Source organism: Hyla sarda, chromosome 1 (assembly GCF_029499605.1).
Source record: "Hyla sarda isolate aHylSar1 chromosome 1, aHylSar1.hap1, whole genome shotgun sequence".
Taxonomy (NCBI): Eukaryota; Metazoa; Chordata; class Amphibia; order Anura; family Hylidae; genus Hyla; species Hyla sarda.
The window spans coordinates 398,521,669-398,545,623 of NC_079189.1; the positions used below are offsets into that span (position 1 = coordinate 398,521,669).

At 44.2% G+C, this 23,955-nt stretch overlaps 1 gene segment (V, D, J or C); it reads right to left on the reverse strand.

The window, feature by feature from the left end:
- Positions 1-206: 206 nt before the first annotated feature.
- LOC130363155 (immunoglobulin heavy variable 4-38-2-like) lies at positions 207-22,530 on the reverse strand. The segment is given in 2 exon segments: positions 207-625; positions 22,446-22,530. Coding segments are annotated over 2 exon segments (465 nt in total).
- Between the last annotated feature and the right edge of the window lie 1,425 nt (positions 22,531-23,955).

Sequence of the window (23,955 nt, forward strand, 5' to 3'; positions counted from 1 at the left end):
TTTTGAGCAATATGTTGGATAACACCTTTAAACATGTTGAACTCTTAGGAGGTCGTACCCCTCCTACTAACCCTATGCTCTTTTTCATCCAAATGACGCAAAAAGGGAAAGACACACATCTTTTTGCAAAAGAAAGCTTGTGCAATAATGAGCAATTTTTGTAGAACAGATAATGTGGCGCATATTGTTTAATAATTCAGCCATGTTCATATTCCACTCTGTATTTTTATATTTTTTAGGTTATTTGATCTTTGTTTCCTCTTCAGTAAATCAGATAATGTACATGTCCTCAGTTCATCTGTTACACTGTGTTTAGCACAATAATATTTCCCAGATTCTTCAGGTTTCACTCCAGTGAGTTTGAAATAAACTTCTCCTTTATTTGTGTCTCTTGAGAGAGTTATTCGTCCCTGGAGAGACTGAGCATAGTATTTGTCATTTTGATGGATTATTCTCCCCAACCACTCCAGACCTTTTCCTGCAGGTTGTCTGACCCATTCTATAGAATATATTTTACTGCTGTCAGTCAGGGAGGCTCCAGTCACTTTACAGGTCATGGCCAGAGTCTCCGATGGTCTCAAAGTCCTAGGACCAGACTCCACTAAGGAGATTTGTGAAGTGACATCTGTAGACAAATACATATATACACAACAATAGATAAATAACACATCAGATTTAATCTAATTATTACTTCATATAAATTCTGACTCACATTGTAGGGACAATCCAATACAGAGGAACCACAGGAAATTCTTCATGTCTAGTGTGAGCAGTCAGTGATCCTCAGCTCAGGTTCTGTGTGCTCTGATGCTGCTCAGTGGATACGTCCTGGCCTCTCTGCTCTATTTATATCATCTGAATATATTTACATACACATTGTGCTATCAGTTAACCAATAATAGCCTTGCTTTTATATAAATATATATATATATATATATATATATATATATACTATAAATGTGCCACCTTTTTGAATTAGGGGTCACATTATCAGAGTACACTAACTAATGGAATCACAGCTAAAGTAGTATTCATTATTTAACTGCGCTCAGGGCTCACTTAAAAGAAAACACCATACTGATCCCTCTAGCACCCTCACTACTCCTGTTCTCCCACTATCTCTGCATTGATTCCCTACCATGCTGCAATTCCTTGAGTCTGTGTCGCACAAGGACCATCATGCTCAGCCAATCAGTGGCAGCAGCCATAGACCAACATGGAGGTAGTTGGTGTGGCAGTGAAGCAAGGGGGTGAGCATAGTTGTCATGAGCACAGTTAAATACAAAAACATGTCCAGCATATCCCTTAAAAGCAACGTGAATGCCCACCTTTTCCTTTAAACACTATTTTATCCATATGATTACTTCAATAATTGATAAAATTGATAAAATGAACTAGCTCACTCATTATCAGGTAAAGTAAGAGATCATATGATACACTGCTTAAATATTACCAATTTCAATGATGTTACAGCAACAGGATACATTTTTAAAAGTCCTGACAATTCTGTAACCTTCTGCTAAAGAATGTCAGATTTGAAACAAAATGAGGGTATTTCCTGAAGGTTAAAAAAGATCACAAGCTTAAGGGGTACTCCACCACTAGACATCTTATCCAAAGGATAGGGATAAGATGTCTGGTAGAGGGGGTCTGGCCTCTGGGACCCCCACAATCCCTGTGCCATGGTCATGACATCATGTCACATCCCCTGCGATAGACTATGGGCAACTGTGTCACTCTTCCCCCTGCACAGGTTTTGATAAATCTCCCTCCTTGTACTTATTGTGAACAGTGCCACCGGGATATGTTAGGACCAGTCCTAACCAATCCAGCAAGTAGAACTTAGTAAATTCCAATAGATAACTGCAAAAACAAGAATGATACCTCAACAATCCATATAGGAAATATCAGAGCAGAGGGAAAAGTAGCTGAAACGGGTGGATGTGAAAAAGCAGAGAAAATAGAGGGGAAAACATAAATGAAGGTGTGCATTTCCCCATGCTTTTTTTTTTTTAACTTAAATTTACACAGATATCCAATAAAACAAGAAGCACATTAGCTTTATACTGTGGGTCAGTGATACCTAATTGATAAAGTTTTTGTTGTGTTTTTATATTTTTAACCTCTTGGGGATGAAGGGCACACCTGTATGCCCTTGTCCCGCTCCCCTTCTATAACGGGCGCTTAGAAACTGTGAGCGGGTCATAACGGGGTGGTCCCGCCAGGACCCATGCCTAATGCTGGATATCACTATGCGCTGTGATGCCTAGCATTAACCTCTTTGATGCCACAATCAAATTCTCGCTGTCTGAACTGCCCACTCGCGGTCTGAACTGTCCCTCGATGCTCCAGTCAGCAGGCAGGCTGGAGGAGCAGAGCACCGATAACACTGATCAATGCTCTTCTATGGAAGAGCATTGGACAGTGTATGCAATCAAATGATTGCATGTTATAGTGTAAAGAAAAGTTTCCCCCATACCCTAATAAAAGTTTGAATCACCCCCATTTTCCCATAAAAAATGTATGCAACACAGTCATCACAGCATAAAATTATTTTTTATTCCAAATGTACTCCGGCCGAATAAAAGGTACGGACCTATTGTACAGGGTGGACCATTTATATGGATACACCTTAATAAAATGGGAATTGTTGGTGATATTCCTGTTTGTGGCACATTAGTATATGTGAGGGGGGAACTTTTCAAGATGCGTGGTGACCATGGCAGCCATTTTGAATCCAACTTTTGTTTTTCAATAGGAAGAGGGTTATGTGACACATCAAACTTATTGGGAATTTCACAAGAAAAACAATGATGTTCTTGGTTTTAACATAACTTTATTCTTTCATGAGTTATTTACAAGTTTCTGACCACTTATAAAATGTGTTCAATGTGCTGCCCATTGTGTTGGATTGTCAATGCAACCCTCTTCTCCCACTCTTCACACACTGATAGAAACACCGCAGGAGAAATGCTAGCACAGGCTTCCAGTATCCGTAGTTTCAGATCCTGCACATCTCGTATCTTCACAGCATAGACAAGTGCCTTCAGATGACCCCAAAGATAAAAGTCTAAGGGGGTCAGATTGGGAGACCTTGGGGGCCATTCAACTGGCCCACGATGACCAATCCACTTTCCAGGAAACTGTTCATCTAGGAATGCTCTGGCCGGACACCCATAATGTGGTTGTCACGATTCGGCTGGCAGGAGGTGGATCCTCTGTGCCAGAGAGGGATTGGCGTGGACCGTGCTGGTGGACCGGTTCTAAGTTGCTACTGGTATTCACCAGAGCCCACCGCAAAGCGGGATGGTCTTGCAGCGGCGGTAGCAACCAGGTCGTATCCACTAGCAACGGCTCAACCTCTCTGACTGCTGAAGATAGGCGCGGTACAAGGGAGTAGACAAGAGCAAGGTCGGACGTAGCAGAAGGTCGGGGCAGGCAGCAAGGATCGTAGTCAGGGGCAACGGCAGGAGGTCTGGAACACAGGCTAGGAACACACAAGGAAACGCTTTCACTGGCACAATGGCAACAAGATCCGGCGAGGGAGTGCAGGGGAAGTGAGGTATAAATAGGGAGTGCACAGGTGAACACACTAATTAAGCCAACTGCGCCAATCAGTGGCGCAGTGGCCCTTTAAATCGCAGAGACCCGGCGCGCGCGCGCCCTAAGGAGCGGGGCCGCGCGCGCCGGGACAGGACCGACGGAGAGCGAGTCAGGTACGGGAGCCGGGGTGCGCATCGCGAGCGGGCGCCACCCGCATCGCGAATCGCATCCCGGCTGGGAGAGGTATCGCAGCGCACCCGGTCAGCAGGTCTGACTGGGGCGCTGCAATTGCGAGGATGTTGCGAGGATGTTGCAATTGCGAGGATGTTGCAATTGCGAGGATGTTGCGAGCGCTCCGGGGAGGAGCGGGGACCCGGAGCGCTCGGCGTAACAGTACGCCGAGTACGCCTTGGGTCTCCCCCTCTTCTTGGAGCCTGAGAACCTGAGGACCAGACTTTTGTCTAGGATGTTGTCCTCAGGTTCCCAGGATCTCTCTTCAGGACCACAGCCCTCCCAATCTACCAAAAAAAATATTTTTCCTCTGACCGTCTTGGAGGCCAGTATCTCCTTCACGGAGAAGATGTCAGAAGAACCGGAAACAGGAGTGGGAGAAACAAGTTTGGGAGAGAAACGGTTGATGATGAGTGGTTTAAGGAGAGAGACATGGAAGGCATTGGGAATACGAAGAGAAGGAGGAAGAAGGAGTTTGTAAGAGACAGGATTAATCTGGCACAAGACTTTGAAAGGACCAAGATAGCGTGGTCCCAGTTTGTAACTGGGGACACGAAAGCAGACATATTTAGCGGAGAGCCATACCTTGTCTCCGGGAGCAAAAATGGGGGGAGTTCTTCTTTTCTTATCGGCAAACCTTTTCATGCGGGATGAAGCCTGTAAAAGAGAATTTTGGGTCTCTTTCCATATGGTGGAAAGATCACGAGTCACTTCATCCACAGCGGGCAAACCAGAGGGCAAGGGAGTAGGGAGGGGGGGAAGAGGGTGACGGCCGTACACCACGAAAAATGGGGACTTAGCAGAAGATTCAGAGACTCTGAAGTTGTATGAGAATTCGGCCCATGGTAGAAGATCTGCCCAGTCATCCTGGCGGGAGGAAACAAAATGCCGTAAATAGTCACCCAGGACCTGGTTAATTCTTTCTACTTGCCCATTGGATTGGGGATGATAAGAAGAAGAGAAGTTTAATTTAATCTTGAGCTGTTTACAGAGGGCCCTCCAGAATTTAGACACGAATTGGACGCCTCTATCCGAGACGATCTCCGTGGGCAAACCGTGAAGACGAAAAATGTGTACAAAAAATTGTTTTGCCAACTGAGGCGCTGAAGGAAGACCAGGAAGAGGAATAAAATGTGCCATCTTGGAAAATCGATCAATGACCACCCAAACAACAGTGTTGCCACGGGATGGGGGTAAGTCTGTAATAAAGTCCATACCAATCAGTGACCAAGGCTGTTCGGGGACAGGCAGAGGATGAAGGAGACCAGCAGGCTTCTGGCGAGGAGTCTTATCCCGGGCACAGACAGTACTGGCCCGCACAAAATCAACAACATCCGTCTCCAGAGTCGGCCACCAATAGAAACGAGAGATGAGTTGCAAGGACTTTTTGATGCCCGTATGGCCTGCGAGGTGGGAGGAGTGACCCCATCTGAGAATCCCGAGACGTTGGCGTGGAGAAACGAAGGTCTTCCCTGGAGGAGTTTGCCTGATGGAGGCTGGAGAAGTGGAGATCAGACAGTCAGGAGGAATGATGTGTTGCGGAGAGACCTCTACTTCCGAGGCATCCGAGGAACGAGAGAGGGCATCGGCCCTAATGTTCTTGTCGGCAGGGCGAAAATGAATTTCAAAGTTAAAACGGGCAAAGAACAACGACCACCTGGCCTGGCGAGGGTTCAGCCGTTGGGCAGACTGGAGATAGGAGAGATTCTTGTGATCGGTGTAAATGATAACTGGAAATTTTGATCCCTCCAGCAGATGCCTCCATTCCTCAAGTGCCAATTTAATGGCCAGTAGTTCTCGATCCCCGATGGAGTAGTTTCTCTCCGTCGGAGAGAAGGTCCTAGAAAAAAAGCCACAAGTAACAGCATGCCCGGAAGAATTTTTTTGTAGAAGGACCGCTCCAGCTCCCACTGAGGAGGCATCTACCTCCAATAGGAAGGGTTTAGATGGGTCAGGTCTGGAGAGCACGGGAGCAGAAGAAAAGGCAGACTTGAGCCGTTTAAATGCGTCTTCCGCTTGGGGAGACCAGGACTTGGGATTGGCATTTTTCTTGGTTAAAGCCACGATAGGAGCCACAATAGTGGAAAAGTGTGGAATAAATTGTCTGTAATAATTGGCGAACCCCAAAAAACGTTGGATAGCACGGAGTCCGGAGGGGCGTGGCCAATCTAAGACGGCAGAGAGTTTATCCGGGTCCATTTGTAATCCCTGGCCAGAGACCAAGTATCCTAGGAAAGGAAGAGATTGACATTCAAACAGACATTTCTCCATTTTGGCATAAAGTTGATTGTCTCGAAGTCTCTGAAGAACCATGCGGACATGCTGGCGGTGTTCTTCTAAGTTGGCAGAAAAAATCAGAATATCGTCCAGATACACAACAACACAGGAATATAAGAGATCACGAAAAATGTCATTAACAAAGTCTTGGAAGACGGCAGGGGCATTGCACAGGCCAAAGGGCATGACCAGATACTCAAAGTGTCCATCTCTGGTGTTAAATGCAGTCTTCCATTCGTCCCCCTCCCTGATGCGGATGAGATTATAAGCACCTCTTAAGTCCAGTTTAGTAAAGATGTGGGCACCTTGAAGGCGATCAAAGAGTTCTGAGATAAGAGGTAGGGGGTAGCGGTTCTTTACCGTGATTTTATTAAGTCCGCGGTAATCAATGCAAGGACGTAGGGAGCCATCTTTTTTGGACACAAAAAAAAATCCAGCTCCGGCAGGAGAGGAGGATTTGCGGATAAACCCCTTTTTTAAATTTTCCTGGATGTATTCAGACATAGCAAGAGTCTCTGGAGCGGACAGAGGATAAATTCTGCCCCGGGGTGGAGTAGTGCCCGGGAGGAGGTCAATAGGACAGTCATAAGGCCTGTGAGGAGGTAAAGTCTCAGCTTGCTTTTTGCAAAACACGTCAGCATAGTCCATATAAGCCTTAGGGAGACCGGTTACAGGGGGAACCACAGGGTCACGGCAGGGAGTACTGGGAACCGGTTTAAGACAGTCCTTGAAACAAGAAGTACCCCAGCTCTTGATCTCTCCTGTGGACCAATCAAGGGTTGGGGAATGGCGTTGAAGCCACGGTAATCCAAGGAGAATTTCGGAAGTGCAATTGGAGAGGACCAAAAACTCAATTTTTTCGTGATGAGGTCCGATGCACATTAGGAGGGGTTCCGTGCGGTAACGCACGGTACAGTCCAATCTTTCATTGTTAACACAATTGATGTAGAGGGGTCTGGCGAGACTGGTCACCGGGATGTTGAACCTGTTGATGAGAGAGGCCAATATAAAATTTCCTGCAGATCCGGAATCCAAGAAGGCCATAGTAGAGAAGGAGAAGGTAGAGGAAGATATCCGCACAGGCACAGTAAGGCGTGGAGAAGCAGAGTAGACATCAAGAACTGTCTCATCTTTGTGCGGAGTCAGCATACGTCTTTCCAGGTGGGGAGGACGGATAGGACAATCCTTCAGGAAGTGTTCGGTACCGGCACAGTACAGGCACAGATTCTCCATGCGGCGTCGTGTCCTCTCTTGAGGTGTCAAGCGAGACCGGTCAACTTGCATAGCCTCCACGGCGGGAGGCACAGGAACGGATTGCAGAGGACCAGAGGAGAGAGGAGCCGGGGAGAAAAAACGCCTCGTGCGAACAAAGTCCATATCCTGGCGGAGCTCCTGACGCCTTTCGGAAAAAGCATGTCAATGCGGGTGGCTAGATGAATAAGTTCATGCAGGTTAGCAGGAATTTCTCGTGCGGCCAGAACATCTTTAATGTTGCTGGATAGGCCTTTTTTAAAGGTCGCGCAGAGGGCCTCATTATTCCAGGATAATTCGGAGGCAAGAGTACGGAATTGGATGGCGTACTCGCCATGGAAGAATTACCCTGGACCAGGTTCAGCAGGGCAGTCTCAGCAGAAGAGGCTCGGGCAGGTTCCTCAAAGACACTTCGAATCTCTGTGAAGAAGGAGTGTACAGAGGCAGTGACGGGGTCATTGCGGTCCCAGAGCGGTGTGGCCCATGACAGAGCTTTCCCAGACAGAAGGCTGACTACGAAAGCCACCTTAGACCTTTCAGTAGGAAACTGGTCCGACATCATCTCCAAGTGCAGGGAACATTGTGAAAGAAAGCCACGGCAAAACTTAGAGTCCCCATCAAATTTATCCGGCAAGGATAGTCGTAGGCCGGAAGCGGCCACTCGCTGCGGAGGAGGTGCAGGAGCTGGCGGAGGAGATGATTGCTGAAGCTGTGGTAGTAGCTGCTGTAGCATCACGGTCAGTTGAGACAGCTGGTGGCCTTGTTGCGCTATCTGTTGCGACTGCTGGGCGACCACCGTGGTGAGGTCGGCGACAACTGGCAGTGGAACTTCAGCGGGATCCATGGCCGGATCTACTGTCACGATTCGGCTGGCAGGAGGTGGATCCTCTGTGCCAGAGAGGGATTGGCGTGGACCGTGCTGGTGGACCGGTTCTAAGTTGCTACTGGTATTCACCAGAGCCCGCCGCAAAGCGGGATGGTCTTGCAGCGGCGGTAGCAACCAGGTCGTATCCACTAGCAACGGCTCAACCTCTCTGACTGCTGAAGATAGGCGTGGTACAAGGGAGTAGACAAGAGCAAGGTCGGACGTAGCAGAAGGTCGGGGCAGGCAGCAAGGATCGTAGTCAGGGGCAACGGCAGGAGGTCTGGAACACAGGCTAGGAACACACAAGGAAACGCTTTCACTGGCACAATGGCAACAAGATCCGGCGAGGGAGTGCAGGGGAAGTGAGGTATAAATAAGGAGTGCACAGGTGAACACACTAATTAAGCCAACTGCGCCAATCAGTGGCGCAGTGGCCCTTTAAATCGCAGAGACCCGGCGCGCGCGCGCCCTAAGGAGCGGGGCCGCGCGCGCCTGGACAGGACCGACGGAGAGCGAGTCAGGTACGGGAGCCGGGGTGCGCATCGCGAGCGGGCGCCACCCGCATCGCGAATCGCATCCCGGCTGGGAGAGGTATCGCAGCGCACCCGGTCAGCAGGTCTGACCAGGGCGCTGCAATTGCGAGGATGTTGCGAGCGCTCCGGGGAGGAGCGGGGACCCAGAGCGCTCGGCGTAACAGTGGTGGTGCACCATCTTGCTGGAAAAACTCAGGGAACGTGCCAGCTTCAGTGCAAAAAGAGGGAAACACATCATCATCTAGCAATTTCGCATATCCAGTGGCCTAGAGGTTTCCATTGATGAAGAATGGCCCCACTATCTTTGTACCCCATATACCACCCCATACCATCAATTTTTGTGTTCCAACAGTCTTGGAGGGATCTATCCAATGTGGGTTAGTGTCAGACCAATAGCGGTGGTTTTGTTTGTTAACTTCACCATTCACATAAAAGTTTGCCTCGTCACTGAACAAAATCTTCTGCGTAAACTGAGGGTCCTGTTCCAATTTTTGTTTTGCCCATTCTGTAGCACCTGAAACTACGAATACTGGAAGCCTGTGCTAGCATTTCTCCTGCGGTGTTGCTATCAGTGTGTGAAGAGTGGGAGAAGAGGGTTGCATTGACAATCCAACACAATGGGCAGCACATTGAACACATTTTATAAGTGGTCAGAAACTTGTAAATAACTCATGAAGGAATAAAGTTATGTTAAAACCAAGCACATCATTGTTTTTCTTGTGAAATTCCCAATAAGTTTGATGTGTCACATGACCCTCTTCCTATTGAAAAAACAAAAGTTGGATTCAAAATGGCCAACTTCAAAATGGCCACCATGGTCACCACCCATCTTGAATAGTTTCCCCCCTCACATATACTAATGTACCACAAACAGGAAGTTAATATCACCAACCATTCCCATTTTATTAAGCTGTATCCATAAAAATGGCCCACCCTGTACAATAGGTCCCTACCTTTTATTGGGCCGGAGTACATTTGGAATATAAAATAATTTTATGCTGTGATGACTGTGGTGCAGTTTTACTATTAAAAAATAATGTGTTGCAAATCCTGGGGTATATAGTGACCTCTCCGACCTACGATGGCCCCGACATACGATAATTTCAACAAATGATGGCATCTCAGAGGCCATCGCATGTTGAAGGCAGCATCAACATACGATGCTTTTGTATGTCGGGGCCATCGCATAAACGGCTATCCGGCAGCGCAGACTACTTCAGCTGCTGCCGGATAGCCGTTTAAGGTGCCCCGTGTGGTCCGGTGACGATCATTCCGGACCGTCCTCTTCAGGATCCCCTGCATCGTCGTCGCTCTCCTTCATCGCCATCACGTCGCCACGCACGTCGTCCCGTCATCCAATAGGAGCGGCGTGCGGAGCGGCGTGTGGAGCGGCGTGCGCAGCGACGTGATGACGGCGATGAAGGGCGAGGATCCCAGGTCTCAGAGACGGTCCAGAGCGACGGGGACACCTCAGGGATAATAAAAATACTGTTGAATCGGAACTACAAATGTAAAAATGGTTCAGTTTGTAATAACTTGGCTCAAATATTTGAAGTTAGGAGCTAAAGATATAATGTGTGTATGTGTGTTTATGTTCCAGTGGCTAAAGATATTACCAAACAGCTAAAGATATTACCATGAAATTTGGCACACATGTTACTAATATGTCAACAACAAACATAGTATAGGTAATTTAACCCTTAGTCACCCCCATTTGCCAAGCTCTGGGTTTTCGTTTAAAGTCCCATACAAGTCTATGGCAAATATATGTTGCTGCATAACTTCCAAACGGCTGGGGATATTTTGATAATACTTGGTCACATGTTACTTATATGTCCACTAAAAATATAGGATAGTTAATTTAACCCTTAACTACCCACATTTGTGAGGGTCAGGGTTTTTGTTTAAAGTCCCATTCAAATCTATGGGAAATGTATGTTCCCACATAACTTCCGTATGGCTGGAGATATTTCAATAATACCTGGAACACATATTACTTATATGTCCATTAAAAAGTTATGATAGTTAAATTAACCCTCATCTACACCCTTATATAAAATATGGGTTTTTGTTTCAAGTCCCATGCAAGTATATAGGACTTCCAGTACCTTACACCACAAGCTCCACTCTGCATCTCCTGGTGAATGTGTCAGTCCGGCTTGCAAGCCACACCCCATCTCACAAAGACACGTCCACTGTTTAAGCCCCACCCCTTTTATTCCCTACCCTTTTTGTGCATTGGTCTGGCTTGCAAATCGCGCCCTTTTCCTCAAAGCCACGTCCTCTTCTATTTTCAGCTTACAATATCTTCATTACAAATCAGTCTCACCTGAGGTCAGGATATGAGGATGGGACACAAGGACAGGATATGAGGCCAGGATATGAGGTCAGAATATGGGGTCGGGATATGAGGTCGGCATATGAGGTCGGGATATGAGGTCGGGACATGAGGTCCGGATATGAGGATGGGACATGAGGTCGGGATATGAGGACGGGATATGAGGATAGGATATGAGGACGGGATATGAGGTAGAGATAGGAGGACGGGATATGAGAGCAGGATATGAGGTCGGGATATGAGGTCGAGATATGAGGACGGGGTATAAGGACGAGACATAAGGTCGGGATATGAGGATGGGATATGAGATTGAGATATGAGGATGGGATATAAAGACGGGATATGGGCTTGGGATATGACAACAATATATGAGGATGGGATATGAAGTCAAAAGCTTCCTCCTTTGTTAATTTTCCTCCTCAACAAGGATTAGGAAGGAAAAACTGGGCAATGCCAGGTACTCAGCTAGTAGTTAATAAATGTGATTTAACCCTTTCCCTAATAATAGTTAGAATCACCCCCCTTTTCTCAAAAATGTAAACAAAAATAAACATTAATATATGTGGGATCGCTGCGTGCGTAAATGTCTGAACTATAAAAATATATAAAGTTAATTAAACCGTATGGTCAATGGCGTATATGAAAAAACATACCAGAATTGTGTATTTTTGGTCCCTTTGTATACACTAAAAAAAATTATAAAAAGCGATCAAAAAGTCCCATCAAAACAAAAATGGTACCAATGACAAATACAGATCACAGCACAAAAAGTGAGCCCTCACATATCCCTGTATAATGAAAAATTAAAAAGTTATAGGGATCAGAAAAGGAAAATTTCAAACATACAAATTTTTGTATAAATAGTTATAATTTTTTAAAAGAAGTAAAAGAAAATAAAACCCTTTATAATTTTGGTATCGTTGTAACCATATTGACATATAGAAAAAAGATAATGAGGGCCATTTATTGTTGCTTTGGTAAGCGGGTTCTCTAGTCATGTTTCTTTTTGCTTTGTTTTTTTTTATCATACTGTCACAGAGGGTTGATACATCTGGCTCACATAGGCAAAAAACCCTAAATCACTTTGGAATACCATTATTTTTAGCACACATAAACAAAAAAATATTTTTTTATGTGTTTATAAAATTTGTAATACTTTTTTTCCCCCTAAATGCACTAACCCATTTTTGTGTGTTTTTTTTCTTCTCATTTCATATCCGTGTATGCAGAAGACTACTTTGGATTTGGTGGACTACGTAGACCAGCATTTTTTGGGTTAAATATTAATAAAATGGTTAGCGAGGGCTTGTGGGGGAGTGTTTTTTTAAATTTTTATTAAATGTGTTGTGTTTGTTTTTTTAAATTTACTTTACAGGCTTAGCAGTGGAAGCAGTCTTATAGACAGAGTCCATTACTAAGCCGGGGCTTAGTGTCAGTCCAAATTACAGCTAGCGCTAACCCTAAAAAAATACCTTGGTACCCACCACCACAGGGGTTCTGGGAAAAGTCGGTACCAACAGGCCTGGAGCGTCAAAAATGGTGCTCCTGTTCCTAGGCGGTAACAGGCTGGCATTATTTAGGCTGGGGAGGGCCAGTAACAATGATCCTCACCCACCCTGGTAACGTCAGGCTGTTGCTGTTTGGTTGTTATTTGGCTGAGAATAAAAATAGGGGGAACCACGCAATTTTTTTTAAATTATTTCATTATTTATGGGGAAAAAATGCATAGGGTTCCCTGTATTTTCATTCTCAGCCAGATACTAGCCAAGCAGCAACAGCCTGACGTTACCAGGTGGGCGAGGACTATTGTTACTGGCGGTGGGTACCGGGATAATACTTGGTGGTTAGCGCTAGCTTTAAATCGGGCTAACGCTAAGCCCTGGCTTAGTAATGGCCCTGGCTTAGTAATTATAAGATGGCTTCCACTACTAAGCCTAAGTACATTTTAAAAAAATACAATACGTTTTAAAAAATGTTTATTCCAAAAACACTCCCCCACAGCCCTTGTTTATTTTATTAACAGTTAACAAAAAAAAGGGGGGTCATCATAGTTACATAGTTACATAGTTAGTACGGTCGAAAAAAGACATATGTCCATCAAGTTCAACCAGGGAATTAAGGGGTAGGGGTGTGGTGCGATATTGGGGAAGGGATGGGATTTTATATTTCTTCATAAGCATTAATGTTATTTTGTTCCATAAATGTATCTAATCCTGTTTTAAAGCTGTTAATTGTTCCTGCTGTGACCAGTTCCTGAGGTAGACCGTTCCATAAATTCACAGTCCTCACGGTAAAGAAGGCGTGTCGCCCCTTGAGACTAAACTTTTTCTTCTCCAGACGGAGGGAGTGCCCCCTCGTCCTTTGGGGGGGTTTAACCTGGAACAGTTTTTCTCCATATTTTTTGTATGGGCCATTAATATACTTATATACGTTTATCATATCCCCCCTTAAACGTCTCTTCTCAAGACTAAACAATTGTAACTCCTTTAATCGCTCCTCATAGCTAAGATGTTCCATGCCCCATATTAGTTTAGTCGCGCGTCTCTGCACCCTTTCCAACTCCGCAGTGTTCCTTTTATGGACAGGTGCCCAAAACTGAACAGCATATTCCAGGTGAGGCCGTACCAATGCTTTATAAAGGGGGAGTATTATGTCCCTGTCCCTTGAGTCCATGCCTCTTTTGATACATGACAATATCCTGCCGGCTTTGGAAGCAGCAGCCTGACATTGCATGCTATTCTGTAGTCTGTGATCTACAAGTACACCCAGATCCTTCTCTACCAGTGACTCTGCCAGTTTAATCCCCCCTAAGACATACGATGCATGCATGTTCTTAGTACCCAGATGCATAACTTTACATTTATCCACATTGAACCTCATTTGCCAAATGGATGCCCAGATACTTAGTCTATCCAAGTCATCTTGTAACTTATACACATCCTCTATAGACTGTACCGTGCTACAAAGCTTGGTGTCATCTGCAAAGATAGAAACAGAGCTGTTAATACCATCTTCTATATCATTGATAAATAAATTAAACAACAGCGGGCCCAGTACTGAACCTTGGGGTACACCACTAATTACCGGGGACCAATCAGAGTACGAATCATTGACCACCACTCTCTGGGTACGATCCATGAGCCAGTGTTCAATCCAGTTGCAAACTAAAGTTTCCAAGCCCAAAGACCTTAATTTACCTGTCAGACGTATATGAGGGACAGTATCAAACGCTTTAGCAAAATCCAGAAACACTATATCCACAGCCATTCCTCTGTCAAGGCTTCTACTCACCTCTTCATAAAAGCAAATTAGATTGGTTTGGCAACTTCTATTCTTAGTAAACCCATGCTGGCTATCACTTATAACACAATTATCCCCTATGTATTCCTGTATGTAATCCCTTATAAGTCCTTCAAACAATTTACCCACAATGCACGTTAAACTTACCGGTCTATAGTTTCCTGGTGAAGACCTATAGCCCTTTTTGAAGATTGGCACCACATTCGCCTTGCGCCAGTCCCTTGGCACAATACCAGACACCAGAGAATCTCTAAATATCATGAACAGGGGTACAGATATTACTGAACTTACCTCTCTAAGAACTCTTGGGTGTAGTCCATCCGGCCCTGGGGATTTGCTTACATTTATATCACTTAACTTACCTTGTACCATCTCTACATTAATCCAGTTCAATACATTATATGATGTGTTACCAGCACTGACCTGGCCAATGTCAGCTCCTTTTTCCCTAGTATATACAGAACTAAAGAACCCATTCAGTAGCGCCGCCTTCTCTTGATCGCCTGTGACAACCTCCCCATTATCATTATTAAGGGGTCCTACATGCTCTGTCCTTGTTTTTTTTGCATTTATATATCTAAAAAAATATTTAGGATTAATTTTGCTTTCTTTGGCCACCTGTCTCTCATTTTGAATTTTTGCTGTTTTTATTACATTTTTACAGATTTTATTAAGCTCTTTGTACTGTTTAAATGTTATCGCTGACCCATCAGATTTGAATTTTTTGAAGGCAATTTTTTTGTTGTTTATTGCTCTTTTAACCTCATTTGTCAGCCATGTAGGATTTAGTTTTAATCGTTTATATTTGTTCCCCTTTGGTATATATTTAGCTGTATAGTTATTTAGAGTTGATTTAAAGATGTCCCATTTACCTTCTGTATCAGTATTTGAGAACACCTCCCCCCAGTCTATGTCCTGTAGTGCAGCCCTCAGCCCAGGGAAGTTTGCCTTTTTAAAGTTATATGTTTTTGCTTTCCCCGCCTGTCTTTGTTTTCTACATTTTAAGTCAAAAATAACTATATTGTGGTCGCTATTACCAAGGTTTTCCCGCACAGTTACATTGCCAACCAGCTCTGCGTTGTTGGAAATGATCAGATCCAACAAGGCATCACTTCTTGTTGGGTCCTCCACAAACTGGCCCATAAAATTATCCTGCAATAAATTTAGGAATTGTCGCCCCTTTGTAGTTTTAGCCAACCCCGGACCCCAATCTATATCTGGATAGTTAAAATCTCCCATTATTACCACTGTACCTGCCCGGGCGGCCCTCTCTATTTGTTTATGAAGCCGAACATCTATCTCTTCAGTGATATTAGGGGGTCTGTAGATTACCCCAAATATTATTTTTTCAGTATTTCCCTCCTTTTGTAATTCTACCCACAGTGATTCCACCTCCTCAAAATCATCACACACTATGGCATCGTTCACACTGACTTTCATACCACTGCTTACATACAGACAGACTCCACCACCTTTTCTGTTCATTCTATCCTTGCGAAACAATGTAAACCCCTGCAGATTAACGGCCCAGTCATGCGAGGAGTCCAGCCATGTCTCAGTGACCCCAACTATATCAATATGTTCCTCCAGTATAAAGGCCTCAAGCTCCCCCATTTTATTTGCTAGGCTTCTGGCATTTGTGAACATACACTTTACATTTCCATCCTTTATGTTATTGGGGTTAATGGGATTCAAGGGTGTAAGTTTTATTTTCCTATGAAGCCTATTCCTATTAACTATTCTAACCCCACCCTCCGCTCCACCCCCAGGTACATTTATAATTCCCACCTCTCTATCTACACTATCTTCCCCCTCTTTGCTGTAGGTTCCCTCCCCCCAAGTCCCTAGTTTAAACACTCCTCCACCCTTCTAGCCATCTTCTCCCCAAGCAAAGCTGCACCCTCCCCATTGAGGTGCAGCCCGTCCCTACGGTAGAGCCGGTAACCGACAGCGAAGTCAGCCCAGTTCTCCATGAACCCAAACCCTTCCTTCCTACACCAGCTTCTGAGCCACTTGTTTACCTCCCTGATCTCCTGCTGCCTCTCTGGTGTGGCTCGTGGTACTGGTAGTATTTCAGAAAATACTACCTTGGAGGTCCTTGCCTTAAGCTTGCGGCCTAAGTCCCTGAAATCATTTTTAAGGACACTCCACCTACCTCTTACTTTGTCATTGGTGCCAATATGTACCATGACTGCTGGGTCCTCTCCAGCCCCGCCCAGCAACCTGTCAACCCGATCCGCGATGTGCCGAACTCGTGCGCCAGGCAGACAACACACTGTTCGGCGATCCCGGTCTTTGTGACAGATTGCCCTGTTTGTCCCCCTAATAATTGAGTCCCCCACCACTAGTACCTGTCTGGCCTGCCCTGTACTCCTCCCTCCCTCCTTACTGGAGCAGACACCCCCCTGGCGGTCAGAGGCGGTATCCTGCTGCAGTTCTGCTAGCTCTGTAATGGCATCCCCCTCATCTGCCAAGCGGGCAAACTTGTTGGGGTGTGCCAGTTCAGGACTAGCCTCCCTGACACTTTTTCCCCTACCCCTCTTTCTAACTGTAACCCAGCTAACTGCCTGACTGTCCTGCAACTCCGTCCCACTGTCCTCCCCCACCTCTATTCCCGAGAGTGCCTGCTCAGTGAGCACGAGACTCCTCTCCATGTTGTTAATGCTTCTCATTGTTGCCAGTCGCCCCTCTAGATCCAGGATCTGGGCTTCCAAACGGACAACTAGCACACATCTCGCACAACAATATGCACCCTCAAACTGTTGTTCAAGGATTGCATACATTGAACAGGATGTACATTGGACTGCATTTTCCAACATGGAGGCCATCTAGTTTCCAACATGGAGGCCATCTAGTCATCGTCGTAGTCCACCAAATTTGAAGTAGTCCTCGGCATACACAGATTGGAAATGAAAAAAAAAAAAAGAATAAATCGTTACTACATTTATGGCGCTCTCCCCTGGGCAGAACGCCCATAAAGCAGGGGTTCACAAACAGGGAGCCTCCAGGCTGTCTGGGAATGATGGGAGTTGTAATTTAACAACAGCTGGAGTCTTACTACTTCTAAACTACAACTCCTGTGATGGTAGTTGTAGTTTAGCAACAGCTGGAGGCACCCTGGTGTTAAAATGTCTCCCCGGCGACCTGTCCACATCTGCCACCTGCCTGCTAGCGGTTTCAACTACAACTCCCAGCATGTCCTCACTGTAAGGGCACTCTGGGAGTTGTAGTCTTGCAACAGCTAGTGGCCGGCGCCGGCTAGCTATTGCAAGTCTACAACTCCCAGCATGCCCTTACAGTGAGGACATGCTGAGAGTTGTAGTTGAACCAGCTAGTGGGCAGGAGGTATATGCGGGCAGATGGCCCCGGAGTGGAACTGCGCAAAAATTTGCATAAAAATCACAGTTGCAGAGTGCCACATCTTTGTGAAACTCGCAGGCAATATGTTCTCTGATCAGTCTCGTCCTCTTTTATTTTATTTTCCATCTGGCTTTGACTGCTGTGACGATGGCCATAAATGTTGGCACCCCTGAAATTTTTCAAGAAAATGAAGCATTTCCCAGAGAAAAGGATTGCAGTATCACATGTTTTGCTATACACATGTTTATTCCCTTTGTGTGTATTGGAACTAAACCAAAAAAAGGCAAATTGGACAGGAAAAAAGGCAAATTGAGAGGAAAAAAGGCAAATTAGACATAATGTCACACCAAACTCCAAAAATGGTCTGGGCAAAATTATTGGCACCCGTAACTTAATATTTGGTTGCACACCCTTTGGAAAAAATTACTGAAATCAGTCGCTTCCTATAACCATCAATAAGCTTCTTACACCTTTCAGCCGGAATGTTGGACTACTCTTCCTTTGCAAACTGCTCCAGGTCTGTCTTATTGGAAGCGCGCCTTTTCCCAGCAGCAATTTTAAGATCTCTCCACAGGTGTTCAATGGGATTTAGATCTGGACTCATTCCTGGCCACTTCAGAACTCTCCAGCGCTTTGTTGCCATCCATTTCTGGGTGCTTCTTGATGTATGTTTGGGGTCATTGTCCTGCTGGAAGACCCAAGATCTCAGATGCAAACCCAGCTTTCTGACACTGGGCTGTATAGTGTGACCCAAAATCTGTTGGTAATCCTCAGATTTCATGATGCCTTGCACACATTCAAGGCACCCAGTGTCAGAGGCAGCAAAACAACCCCAAAACATCATTGAACCTTCACCATATTTCACTGTAGGTACTGTGTTCTTTTCTTTGTAGGCCTCATTCCGTTTTCAGCAAACAGTAGAATGATGTGCTTTACCAAAAAGCTCTATCTTGGTCTCATCTGTCCACAAGAGGTTTTCTCAGAAGGATTTTGGCTTACTCAAGTTCATTTTGGCAAAATAGCTTTTTTTTGTCTCCGTGTCAGCAGTGGGGTCCTCCTGGGTCTCCTGCCATAGCATTTAATTTCATTTAAATGTCAACCTGATAGTTTGCGCTGACACTGATGCTCCCTGAGCCTAGAAGACAGCTTGAATATCTTTGGAACTTGTCTGGGGCTGCTTATCCACCATCCGGACTATCCTGCGTTTACACCTTTCATCAATTTTTCTCTTCTGTCCATGCCCAGGGAGATTAGCTACAGTGCCATGGGTTGCAAACTTCATGATAATGTTGTGCACTGTGGACAAAGGCAAATCTAGATATCTGGAGATGGACTTGTAACCTTGAGATTGTTGTATGTCCAATTTATTTTTTTCCCTCCCTTTTTTGATTTAGTTCCAATACACACAAAGGGAGTAAACTGGTGTATAGCAAAACATGTGTTACTGCAATCATTTTCTGTGAGAAATACCAAATTTTCTTGAAAAATTTCAGGAGTGCCAAGATTTACAGCCATGACTGTAGGTACATCACCATCCAACACTGCTTCTGTTCTAGAATGTTTTTTTTCTCAAGCCTTCAGATCCAGCACCACCACTTGCTCCTGAGCTGCTCAGACCAAAAGGCCAGCTGACATCCTCTTCTTTAAGCTCCTCTTCATCATCCCTACCACTCCTCTCAGTAAGAACTTCTGCTGTGTCCTTCTTGTGGCCTTCTTGTTCATCCTCAGTACATTCATCACAAAATAACGTCCGTTATTAAGAACAGACTATAATGGATTAAAACGGATAATGTAAAAATCCCATAGACTATAATGAGATTTTCGAACGGACGTATGGGATTTTCTAACGGACATTTAATGGCCGATTTTCAGGGTTTTCATAACGGAACATCAAACGGATCTTTAAAACGGATGGATTTTATAGTGTGAAAGCAGCCTAAGATGTAATAGGTCTTTGATAAATCCAATCATATTCACGAAAAATGTGTTCACAGGTTAAATCTGTGTCAAATGTACACCCTGTTTACTTTACTGTTATGGCACAACTAGTAAGATGTAATCTGTGTTTGATGAACCCAATAATATTCACGAAAAATGTGTTCACAGGGCAGTTGCATGTGACATGCACATCCTTTTCACTTCAAAGCTGTTTAACAGCTAGAAAGATATAATGCAAGTTTCACTGAACCAGTAAAACTGATGCGTATTTATTGAACCCCCTTTTTAGTCCGCTGCTATGTTACAACCTATAGGTATACTGGTTTAGCGATTAATCTCTGTAAATGTGAGTAAAAGCACTATACAGTGTTTATGGCGCTTTGCATATGTATTGCTATCATGCAGGTCTGCCACAGCACAGCATTGCTCAGTTCAGTGCTTGTTCTGTTTTTTCTTTTGTATGAGTCTTCAAAAAGGCTTGCTGGGCTTTGTGGTACAAGATGAGGCTTGTGTAGGAATATATAGATCAGGATTATCCTGTTCATGCATACAAACACACACTGGCCCTGATTTACTAAAGACCGAGTGTTTAATGTGAGTTTTTTTCTTTTTACTCAGATTTACTAATCTTTAACCCGCCTCTGTTTTTGTGTCGCATGGGTTTAAATCTGTTGCTCGAAATTTATTCTGCCCTGACAGGCAGTATTGCCAACATCCACTTAAGAGAAGGAAACCACGGCACCGGGTATTCTTTGCAAGTAAAACCTTCTTTATTGCAGAATTGCGGGACAATGAGAAATGTAACAAGGCGTCGCCGAGCGCTGGTTTCGTGTCTAGTGACTAGGCATTCTGGGAGTAGATGGAGTCCCATCTATATCCTCCCTCTGACCAATCAGTGAAACACATCTAAAATCATACAAATTAGCAAATACAAAACAGTAATAGAAAATATTTCAATTGCTGAAAAAAGAACAAAATTACAACATAAATTACATCAGAGAAATGGGGACACATTGTTCCAGTCATTCAGACCGAGAGCACCTGTTGCTCCGGTCCGAATGATCCACTTCGCATCAGCCTGCAGTAACCTGGTGTGGCGATCCAGGCCTCCCCCTGTATACATAATTCTCTGTAGACCAAAAAATCTTAATACATTGCTATTTCCATCATGCATTTCTTTGATATGAGTGATCAAAATTTGCCAATCCTGATTGAATTAATATGTTCACAGAACCTATGAAACAAAGGACGGATCGTTTTACCAATATAAAATAAACGGCAAGGACAAAATACTACATATACAACAAAATCTAAAAAACAACAAGATCTGGTGTGCAAGAGGGGAAGCAACAAAAAAGGTAAAATCACCCGAAATGTTTTCTCATTTGAACACAGCCCTATGTCTAATATTGTTAGGCAGACTATTTGCAAGAATTAGATGAATAGACTCGGCACTCGTAGATTTGACTAATGTGAATTTTATTCCGCATATGTAGCAATCCAGACAGATTATATGACATTTCGACACATATGAGGGTCTTCATCAGATATCTTAGATTGCTGCAGAGGCTAGTGCAGTGAAGAACAGCCTTGCACCGGGAAAAGTGGAGAGCTGAGTTGCAGTCTGTGTCATATTAACTTTTTGTTCACAAGAATTGGCATATTATTCAGGCTGACACTGCCCTACAAAATTTTACAACTGAACCCCCGTGGTGTCTTTTTGTAGAACCCGTAATTTAACCCTCTTAAGGACCAAGGACATATGAGTACGTCCTTGGTCCCGCTCCCGTGATATAACACGGGGTCCCACGGTGACCCCGCATCATATCACAGCGGGCGCAGCTTCATAGTGAAGCCGGGACCCACCCCTAATAGCGCGCGGCACTGATCGCAGTGCCGCACGCTATTAACCCTCTAGCCACTAGTCCTTTCTGAGGAAGCTTGGGAACAAGTGAAACATTAAAGGCACTGGCTAACTAACATTTTTGTAATAATAATAATTTTTGTAATAATAATTTTGTAATAATATACACTTTTAGCTCACAATTTTTCATTTTGCAGGAAATGCAGGGGGATATTTTTTCCTGAGTACAGCAGTACTCCATAAGTGATCATAAACTGCTGTTTGGGCACATAACAGAAGGGAAGGATTGCTGTTTTTCGTGCATATTTTTCTGTAATAGTTTGAGGACACCATGTGCATTTGCAGTGTCCAATACACTGGCAACCATCCAGAAGTGGGACCTACTCCCCTCAGAAAAGTAATCAGACAGTTTTAGTCTTCAACTGATTAATATATCTGGGCCTTGGTTTTTATCAATTTATGTCTCACACTATTATCTATTCTGCTAAGAAAAGTAGTTTATTTGCATTTTTTCAATCTATGTTATATCACTGTGTTTCTGTCTAGCACAATAATATTTCCCAGATTCTTCAGGTTTCACTCCAGTGAGTTTGAAATAAACTTCTCCTTTATTTGTGTCTCTTGAGAGAGTTATTCGTCCCTGAAGAGGCTGAGCATAATATATGTCATTATTATAACATATCATTCCTAACCACTCCAGGCCTTTTCCTGCAGGTTGTCTGATCCATACTACACAATGCATGTTATTGCTGTCAGTCAGGGAGGCTCCAGTCACTTTACAGGTCATGTCCAGAGTCTCTGATGGTCTCACAATCCCAGGACCAGACTCCACCATAGAGATCTGTGAAGTGACACCTGCAAACAAATAAGTAAATAAATATACAATGATATATAGATCACATATTATATCTCATGATCATAATCTTTGATATCATTGATGCTCACCTTGTAGGGACAATCCAATACAGAGGAACCACAGGAAATTCTTCATGTCTGGTGTGAGCAGTCAGTGATCCTCAGTTCAGGTTCTGTGTGCTCTGATGCTGCTCAGTGGATACGTCCTGGCCTCTCTGCTCTATTATACTACAAGTCATCTCAATATATTTACATATTTCCTGTGCTATCAAAGAAAAACCTATAATAGCTCGTGCTTTTTATGACACACTAAGAATACTATAAATGTGCCATCGTTTAGACTTATGGGTCATGTTGTCACACTGCATTAACTAATGGAATCCCATTTAAAGGGGTTTTCTAGAGATTTTTTCATTATTCCACTGTGCTCAGGACGCACTTAAATTAAAAAAACTACAACTATTCTGGAGGGATTAACAGTGTTTAACCTGCTTGCTCTTGACTGGTGAACCTGGTTGTTTAAAGAGTACCTGCCATAATCTTGTTATATTTTATAATCCTCCCAGTTCACTGCCCCCATTAGGATAAACCACCCCCTGCTTTTATTTTTTTAACTATTTTTTAGTTTTCTTGATATTGTATTTTCCGCTCAGTCTCAGTCAGATTTACAGACTAGGAAGGAGCGATACCCAACAGGCGTGACATCATCTGAAGCCATACATGGGAGAACTTCCTCCCTCACTCTGCTACACACAGCCCAGAGCAGTTGAATGTGAGATGAGCTATGATTGGCTAAAGCTGTACACACACCCTCAGCACTCCAGACTGTATTTCCTGATTTTGGACTTCTGCAAGGCCAGCAAGAGTCCAAAGATATGGGGGAAATGAGCTCTGGACAAGTAGGGCGACACCTAGTGGCAGCTTTCTAAACACCACTAAAACATAGAAAACTTATTTTTTTTTAAACAAAGTCCATTAGAAAGATTTTTTATTTACCATAAGGAGTAGAGATGAGCAAATGTTTGAAAAATTTGATTCAGCCAATTTGTAGAATTTTCCAAAAAAATTCAGTTGGATCCAAATTTTTTTGTGGAGAATCGCTATAAAAAATGCCTATTTCTGGGCTACAGAGAGCCTCAATAGGGGTGTAGAACACTTTGCCTTGTTGTATCATGCATAGGTTTTTTTTATTTACCATAAGGAGTAGAGATGAGCGAATGTTTGAAGAATTCGATTTGGACAATTTGCCGACTTTTCTGAAAAAATTCAGTTTGTTCCAAATTTATTTGCGGCGAATCGCTATTAAAAATGCCTATTTCCGGGCTACAGAGAGCCTCAATAGAGGTGTAGAACACTTTGCCTTGTCGTAACATGCATAGGGACTGTGCTGTGTTAGTGAAATAATGCTGTTATTGTAACACTCACGTTTCAGAAGACAGGAACACCGGTGGATGTGGATCTGCTGGACCTCTATGGCAGATGACTCGGACCGTACCAGGGAGTGTAGTCTAAGGTGCCGCTGGTTTTCACCAGAGCCCGCTGCAAAGTGGGATGTACTTGCTGCATCAGGCGACACCCAGGTCACTACCCCTGGCACGAC